This window comes from Pteropus alecto, unplaced genomic scaffold (genome assembly GCF_000325575.1).
Source record: "Pteropus alecto unplaced genomic scaffold, ASM32557v1 scaffold270, whole genome shotgun sequence".
Taxonomy (NCBI): domain Eukaryota; kingdom Metazoa; phylum Chordata; class Mammalia; order Chiroptera; family Pteropodidae; genus Pteropus; species Pteropus alecto.
Window position 1 is genome coordinate 5769548 of NW_006430735.1, and position 9288 is coordinate 5778835.

The following is a 9288-nucleotide window of genomic DNA, read 5'->3' on the forward strand; positions in this document are numbered from 1 at the left end:
GCCAGCCTTCCTGGCCTCACACAGAGCTGTAGGGTGTCCTGAAGGCAGCTATTTTGGGTGAGGTATATTTTGGCTTGTTTACCTGTGTGCACCACTGAATGCCATCCTGATTGGAGAGGGATGGGATCTGAGACTCCCTGTCGCAGACACAACCAAGTGAAGGTCATTTTCCCTAAGGAATGACGTTTTTTCTCCCACAGATCTTCACATCAAGATAAAAACCCCTAGCTTATGACACTGAAGGAAATAACTTCCACAAGATGTAACAAGAGATGTCAATGTGACCCAGATCCTTATTTTGGACAACTTGTTTTTCTTTTGCTACTTGGTAAACGAAAATTGTATGAGTTATGCGTGTGTTTGCTTCTCTTAACTGGCATTCCAAAATTAGTGTGCACTTGCCCACTCTTTGGGGCTTCTGTGTCAGAGAAAGGTAATTATAGCCTGAACCAGATGAGTGTCACTATAGATCAGACTGGCTTCAAAGTCTGGTCAGCTAAAACCAGGCTGTATAGACCCACCAACAACTCAGCAAATTTGAAGGAAAATTCCTGTTTGGATACTGGTTTATTTATATAACTTTTATTTTAAAAATTTTATTTTCAATTATCTTAGCCTGCGTTTCGATCCTATCGTGTTCACTAAATTTCTTTCTCTTACCTCTCCCTTGATGACAAAGTTCACTAACTAGCAGCTGAATAATTGTCCCTAATACTGCTAATAGCCAGCATCTATTGATTACTAACTTTGTGCTGGGTTCTAGGCCATCATTACCTTTAGTATTTAATCTACCTTTTATAACAATCTATAGAATAGATACACTTATTATCTCCATTTTGCAAATGAGAAAACTAAAGCCTAGAAAGATTAAGTAATCAGCCCAAGATCACATTGCTAATAAGTTGGAGAAACCAGGAATTAAACTCAGGGCTGTCTTACTCATGCTTTTAAGTTATATACTACTGAACTTTAATTTTTAAGATCGATGATAATTATCAGCACAGTGCTTTCATGAGTTGGGACCACAAGTCATGTATGGGTATAGGGCATCCAAATTATAATTATATACCATTTTGAATATCCATGAGATGTATGTTCCTGAAATAGCAATGAATGTAAGAGTTCATAAGGCTCTTACATCAAAAGGAAAATATAGTTACATATTCTAGGGCCTTATCCAGTTCAAAAGACTTTAGATGGAAAATGTGTGTACAAGTCTCAAGAATCAAAGATATGACAAATTTAAATCAGTGATCAATATGCATAAACGTTACAAGCTTTGTGAGTAAAAAAAAAAATGAGATAATGTCAGCTTTCTCTTTCAGATTTAAAACCTATTACAGAGTGATTATAAAAAGACTCTACTTGGGGATGGTAAGAAGAATCCCTCATGATGTCTGTGGCTGAGGCTGTCAAAGCTGGCCCAAATCCTTGGTTATAAATAACATCACTAAACTGGGTGGTAACTGTCTGTTTTAGGGGGATGGACAACCTGAGTTTATTGGGATGGTTTAGTAGTTATGCATCCTTTAGTCCTAGAAGATTTAGAATTAAGAAGAGAAAGTTTTCAAATAATTAAAATCATAGTAATAATTTATATTTCTAAGAAAGATCCTGTCTTTCTTTTTATAGTTTACATTCTTGTTGCACTTAAGAGAATTTGGCTTAATAAATGACAACCTTGAAACCTTAAATTAGAATGTGTAATTGAGTAAATGTATGGCTTTAGGTTGAAATCTTACTGAGTGTATACAGTTTTTGGAACATATGACAGACTTTAGATTCACTGTATTTAAAAGATTAACTTATTAAACTTATGGATCATTTAAGTACTCAAAAATTCTTTGTTTATTTCAAGCAGTGGAAAGAAATATATTAAATGTAAAATATAATATATATTTAAATGTAAGCAAGATCAAACATTATTCAAAGCCCCTTAAAAATGATAGCTAAAATTTGCTAGGTTATAAATAGAATAATAAGATTTAAAAGTCTAACGTCAAAGTTTAAGAGAGAACTAAGATCAAAAGTAAACTTTTAAAGAATCTTTTCTGCTAGGAAGAAAGGAAGGAAGGAAGGAAAGAAGGAAGAAAGGAAGAAAGGAAGGAAGGAAGGAAGGAAGAGACTTTATTGAAATAGGGAAGAGTTAAGTTTAGGTGAAAATATATGTGAGACAAAGGGAAATCCTCATTTTACTTGAGTTTCTTTTTTCTCCTCTATTTTGTAGCATTACCTATTCTGAAATGGAGCTTACAATATAAATGATCGAAAAGGGAAGGAAATAAAAAACAACACCTCAAAGGCTAAAACAGGCTCTTATCATTAATCTTCTAAGTCATTGCCATCTAGAGGAATGACCTCTAAGGATCAAACGTTGATGCTTCAGTAGCCCCAGACAGACAAGAAGCCATCTGCCCAGTGGGTTTCTAAACCCCTTTCTCAGCCAAGAGAGTGGTGTGAAGACTGACTGAGCTTTAAGTCCTTATGGAGGCATGCACCCTCTATCTCCATTCTGTATACTTGCACTGCACTGAAAATTTGGATGAAGGAAGAACCTCAGATTCCTTTCAGCTCTGAAATCCTGTGGTTTTAGGATTATCTTCCTTTGTTTCAAACTCTGGGCCTGTGGGTCCAAGACTAAAAATAATTCTCATTATATTTTCAAAAGGAGTGTTAGATAAGAATGTAGACTTTGCAAGCCAGATTATCCTGGAGCCACTGAGTCCTAGAGCTGACACTAGCTCAGTGATGAGAAAAAGTTAATCTCCATTAGCCTCATCTGTAATACAACAGTTGCAGCATTTAGGTCATGGGATTGTTGTAAAAATTAAACCCAGGAAAGAAAATGAAATACTCAGAACAGAGGTGAGCATACAAAAAGTGATCACAGAAACCCTGGGATGGAGGTAGGGCTACTTACTGTCTTTATTCTCATTTGTGGGGAAGAGATTTTTTAAGGCACATTAATTAAGAAGTGTAGGGTCAACATAGCTAGTAAATTGCAGACCCAAAACTTGGATAAATAATAAGTCCTATGCTCTTTATACATCATGAGGTTATTTCCTAAGAGACCCAAGCTCCTGAATCTAGATGGATTCAGGTTACCCACCTACTCATCATAGAATTATTGATTCTCTGACTTGTTTTTGGAGAATGTGCTTTACAGACACAAATAAGGAAGTTCTGCCTAGAGTGGTACACAGTTAACACCGAGCCTCCAAGCAAAGGCTTGCTCCATTTCAGGAAACCCTTGGCCACACAGGACAGTCTGGATAGTGTTACATGGAGGTCTCTATGAGTTTATTTGTTGTAGGTGGAATTATTGCAGTTTTATACCTCTTAGGGCCCCAAAGGCCCTACAGAATTTCATCCAACATGGAGGTAGAGAAGGAGAAGGGAGGAAGTGGAATGATTTTTTTTTTTTTTTTTAATTCTTTTCTCTGTGTGTGTACCAAGGTTTCTCTACAATGGTTTACAATAAACCATACTCCCCAGGGAACCAGGAAGCTAGGTCAAAGGATTTTTCTGTTTGAGGTCCTGGTGGGGCTTTTGTTGTTCTCTGTAGAGTTGGAAGAAAACAGACAATCAAGCACAGTGTTCCGAACAAATACTGTTCGGAACTAGAAGGGGCTTAATAAATGCTGTATACAAAGCCCTCCGAATTCAATTAAATTAACCCTCATAGGTCAGAATTCTATATTCTGTGCCAAAAAAGGGAGCAGAAAAGGGATGAAAGATTTATCCAGAGCCACCAAATCAACACTCAAGCTTGAAGTTGACTCCAGCCAGCTTGTGACAAAAGCCACTTTCGACAGGACAAGACTAAGGCCCAGTGGCCAGAGACCTATGAAATAGACAGACCTTTCACGCGGGAAAGTCACTCTCTGCACACATCCTCTCCATGTTTCCTTGGTGTTTTCAACAACTCACCCAGAATACATTCCCTCCTGCCTCCTCAGAGACTCCAAAGGTGATGTACCTGGATAGGAAGTTCTCCAATGACTGTTTCTTGTCTTCCTTGCAAACAATGCCCTCCTTCTTTTGCTTTTCCATGTCTTTGATTCGGGACTGGAAAGTATCGATCAAATCGAACACGGACTTTATCGCTATAGGCACCTCATAGTATTGCTGTTTAAGAAAAAGTAGAAAGTATATAATGAATAAAGGTGTTTCTTCATTCTGCTCATAGGATAGAGAGCTTGGGAGAATTCAGGGAGCTCTGGGGAAACCAGAGCCTGGAGGGCTCAGTGATTTATAAACTTTCTCCAGTAATAGTACCTCTGCTGATGTTTTGAGGTTCAGAATCCATGAAACAAATGCCTCTTAACTTTTATGAAGATTTCTTCTTAACTGCACTCCTTTTATTGAAAGGGGTGAAAGGGGTCCATGCCTTCCTCTCCACCATATCCTAGGTTCACTCCCCTATCTCTGAAACTAAGCTGGTTTCTGTTCACTACATAACTGGAGAGAAAGTGAGAAATGCTATATCTAACACAGGAATAGAATAACATGTCAGAGTATCTGACCTAAGGATAATTTTCCACCAAAAGGAGGCCTGTGCTATAGTCATCAAGAATCTACATAAACTCTTCATGATTCCCAGAGATTATTTTATTGAGTCAGCATCACCTAAAATAAAGTCATGTCTCCTTATATATTCTTAGAAAAGAGTTGAGATCCAACCTAAGCCTAATGAAATAAGATTTCCTGGACCATACCTGTCTGGACTTAGAACAGCAACCTGAGATGATTTGGGGGTCTGGCTGAGCATAACCAGCATAAGCTAGAGAGAAGTCTGGACATAGCTTAGAGATATGGCCCCAGTGGGAATTTAGTAAACCATAGGATGTAAAAGCTGACAGTAACCTTAGGGATCATCTAGTCCAAACTCTTACATTAGAAGTGTGGCAGCACACATGCAAAATGAATTACTGAAGGGATCTTTCTCCAGATTCAAAAAAACACTGCAAGTTGGATCAGCTATTCTGATAGCCCAGGAAGCCTTTTACCTAATGATTTTCACGCAAGCATGGTATACTCTCAGTATACTGTAATGGTTAAGACAATGGTCTCTGGGGCCAGCCTGTTTGACATGAAGTCCAATGCTAACTAGATGAACTTAGTCAAACGACTTAGCCACTCTGGGCCTCTATTTGTTCCTCTGTGAAATGAAGATATTATTTGTTATTTATCTTAGAGGTTTGAGATAGAGATTATAGAGTCGAGGTGAGTGCCTGGCATAAGGAAAGCACTCAATAGAGTTAGCTATTTTTGTTATTATTATTTATTTTTCATAGTTCAGAACCTTTGTCTGAACTGTCTTGTCCATGTTGGATCAGGAAGTAAACTTCCAGGCCCTTCCAAAGTGGGCATATGTTAAAGCTGGTTTTCCTGAAGGCAGAGGCCAAATACTCTTAAACTTTTATCCCCAGGGCCTGATAATAAATTTTTAAAAAATAAAATGCAGATACTTGGGTTTCACCACTAGTGACTCTGATCCAATTGGTCTGGATCCAAGGGTTATAATTTTAGCATGAGCTCTAGGTGATTCAACAAATGTCTGATGAATGCAAGCCATTGATATTACAGAAGAATTTAGTATGAGTCAAGAAGCTGGGCCATAGGAAGTCATCCAACCCAATCTTTTCCAGAGACCACATTTCTGGACATGAATTCCATAAGCCAATGTGGAATATTTGAACCATTCCAGAACATTCCCATTTATGAAATAATGTGTGCTTATTTGTACATCTAATAGACTCATTGCTATTCTAAAGAATGGCACCATATCATCCAAAACAAGAACCTGTACCTTGACTCTCAGGTCCACGTCTGTGAGCACCATGAAGAAGTCATCATAGGTCATTCCATACTCTTTCCTCAGCTCGCTGATGAGCTGCTGGTCTACCAGGTCCTCATCATCCACCACTCTCATGGGTTTCTCATTATCTTAAGGCAAATGAAATGTGAATAAATATGGCTGTGACAAGACAGAAACCAGTGGGAAGCAAATGGGCGGAGGCTCTGGGCCTCCATCCTGAGCTAACTAGAACAGCTTTCAATAGTTGCACATATTTGACTAACATTTTTTGTGTGTGTTTGAACAAAAATTTACAAAGTGGATACATACATATAGAAACCAATAAATAAATTCATTTTGAAAGTCACTCTTCTAAAGATGACCACCTCTGCTGGCCCAGGTTGTAGTGAATCAGAAGCAGCAAAGCAAGAGTGAGGACTGCTGAGTCATCCCTGCAAGAAGACTGTCACCTCACCCAGGAACGAGTCATAACCTTAGCTCTCATTAGAGAACTAGACAAGATACTTTTAAGTTTTATTTCATGTTAAAATTAATTTTAGTTTTAGTTATTCATTTGGTTAAGTCTAAAATTTATGTCTGTTCCTCCCTTTTGTTATAGAATCACTTTGGGACTCAGGAAACCATATCATTGCCATAGAGAAAAATAAAAAGTCTATCTTCAAAGCTTGTCACAGGTTCCTTTTGGCTTCAAAGAAAGTCAAGCTATTTATAATCCAAATTTTGTAAGTGAATTCAATTTCAAGCAAAATGTCACTGAATTTAAGGAAATTTTAACTATTATTTATTTTTCCAAACATCAGGCCCTAAAAATAAATTATTATAATTCAGAATGGTTCCTGAAGGTGCCACTGCATTAATGGGAAGTATGAACATGGCAACTCCTTTGTCTGGAAAGCATTTTAGAAATAATAGGACAGGTTTATTTACTTCCTCTTTCTCGCATGGGTCACAGTGTTTCCATCAAATCTAAAATTTTTATCTGCAAAGTAATCCTCTGTATTTTTTTAAATGTAAAAAAAAATTAAAGTTAGCAAACATGTGGTTAACAGATATATATGAGTGAAGAGAAATTATCAGTTATTATCAACATTGCTACCCAACAAATAGCACTGCAGTAGAAATGACGATAATTTTGCTGACACAGAGGTTATTTAGCTTGAGTATCATTACTCTTGTATTGATTTTAAAAATAAAGACAATTGTAATTTAACTATTGCTTTGGTTTATTTGGTTAGGTTCATTGAAAGTATATAAACAAGGAACTCAATTTCTCTTGAGTAGATCTAAATGAGAGAGAAACAATCTATTTTCCTTCCTCAAGTCGTAACAGTTCCTCACAAAGGTCATCTGAAGGCATGGGAACTGAAAGCCGATATAGGCACCAAGTACTGCCTACAAAATGAAAAATTATATGCCTTATACATGTAAACTAGTTTTTAAATGCACATTTTTTTCTGTCATTAATAAAATATAAATTATTTAAAAGAATTACTAGATACATGTTGCTGGTTTTTGTCTAGTATATATCAAAGAGTAAAAAAACCTTAGTTGTAGAATAAAATGCATAGTATGACTTTATTCTTCATTAAAAGGAAACAAAGCAAAAAGAAAAAATATATCCACATGTGAATATGCATAGGAAAAGGTCCAGACGACATATGGCTATTAATGACAGTTGTAAGGGAAAACAGAATTTGCCACCCCAAAACATGCCTTTTTGGGGGATATTATTTTAAATTGGCTATTTTTAAGAAATTAGGTTCATGAAAGACCTTGGTCTTCCCCCTTACTGCCTAAAAGAATTTAGATAGAGAACCTGCTCCAGAAAGAGAGCTATCATCATCGATAACTACAGTTTAATATGAACGAGGTATAATAGATAAGGAGGAACCTAGAAAGACCTGTTTGATCAAAGTCCTCTCTCTGTGCCATTGGTAAAGATGGCCCAACAAATATTTGTTTACCACACGTTTGACATCTCCATGTGAGTTGACTTCCTGTACTTTGAAATCTCAAACCACACACTCCCGCCCCCGCCTTTTCTCTTTAGCTCAAGATGGCATATAAACCTTAACTATTCAATTTGTCCCTGGTCCCAGATTCTTATAGAACCCTGTATGTAATAAATTCAGTAATAAATTTGGTCATTTTCTCTTGTTAATCAGTCTCTTGTTAATTTGATTATCAGGCTAGCCAGAACTTAGAAGGGTAAAAGGAAAATTATTTTTCTGCTCCTACAGTTGCCTCTGGAGAGTGGGCAGAGGTGAGGTGGAAACTTTCATTGTTTACCCTATGTATGTCTATATTATTTAAGTTTTAACAGTATATTTTACTTTTAGTTAGTAATAATTATTAATGCGAAGATGGAGAAGGAGGAGGAGGAGGAGAACATTGAAAAATTGATTTTTAAAGTGTCCTTGATAATTAATGTTCTGATTCTAAGACTTTGCAAATCACATTTTATCTTGAACCTAGAATTTACTACTTTTAATTCCCAAGATACGTTTATGTTTGCTTTTGTTTATTAAACGAAATCTTTGTCTCCAGTGTCCTGCTGATTCTGTGCTGGGTATTGAATTCAGAGATAAGTATGCTTGGACACAGTTCAAGTTCCTGATTAGAAACAAAATTAGACTATTAGCACCTACCAAAGAAAAAGAATCACAAAAACTATTGAATGGCTGAGATAGAAGGACGTTGGAGATAGTAGCAGATTTTAAGAATTATCCCAATTCTCCACCCCTCCCTGTACCATCTACACTGTGTCCAGTAACTGCAGCTCTCTTAATGATGAATGGGTTGAGCTGACCAGCCTTTTGATTCTGAGCTCATCTACATGACTAGCTTTGGCCAATGTTAGCCAATGTTAGTACAATTAACACAAACAGAGGCTAGAAATGGGACCACACATTTGGAATTGCTCTTGCCTCTGCCACTGCCATGACTACATGTTCACACTAGACTTCTGGAGGATAAGTCAAGGCAAGTTACCCAGATCAGCCAACAGTCAGTTGATACCTAGCCTGTGTGCAAGCTCAGCCAAGATCAGCAGACTACTTGGCCAACCTGACTGCAAATACACGAGCAAGCCTAACCAAGCCCAGCCCAGCCCAGAGCAGCTGAGCCCTACAGAGATGTGGTTAAATGAATATGTAATGTTGTATACCACTGAGATATGTGGGTCTCTATTACACAGCCTTACTGTGGCAATAGACAAGTGATATGGATATTATCTGGCTCAACCCAGTTGTGTTATTGAGGTTGAAGCTAAGAAACTGTATGTAGTACATGCTGTGGTGTGCAGTCCAGACCCTACCTTTATATTAAGGCTTCTATGAATGTTAACAGCTGAATCCCTCTAAAAATTGTTGTCCTTAAAAAAGAGCTGCCTTTCCCCAAGTCATATCCTTACTAAGGGACAACCCATATTCAGTGGTTAATGAAGTGGGGCGGTGGGCGGGGGGGAG

At 37.4% G+C, this 9288-nt stretch overlaps 1 protein-coding gene across 1 annotated transcript in view; it reads right to left on the reverse strand.

The window, feature by feature from the left end:
- The window catches only part of CCDC80 (coiled-coil domain containing 80), a 33673-nt gene that overhangs the window by 6000 nt on the left and 18385 nt on the right, over positions 1 to 9288 (reverse strand). Inside the window, exons 4-5 of the mRNA XM_006905462.3 lie at positions 5813 to 5949; positions 3980 to 4128 (exon numbers count right to left, since the gene is read on the reverse strand). Of these exons, the coding sequence (XP_006905524.1) occupies positions 3980 to 4128; positions 5813 to 5949 (286 nt within the window). The remainder of the gene's footprint in view (positions 1 to 3979; positions 4129 to 5812; positions 5950 to 9288) is intronic.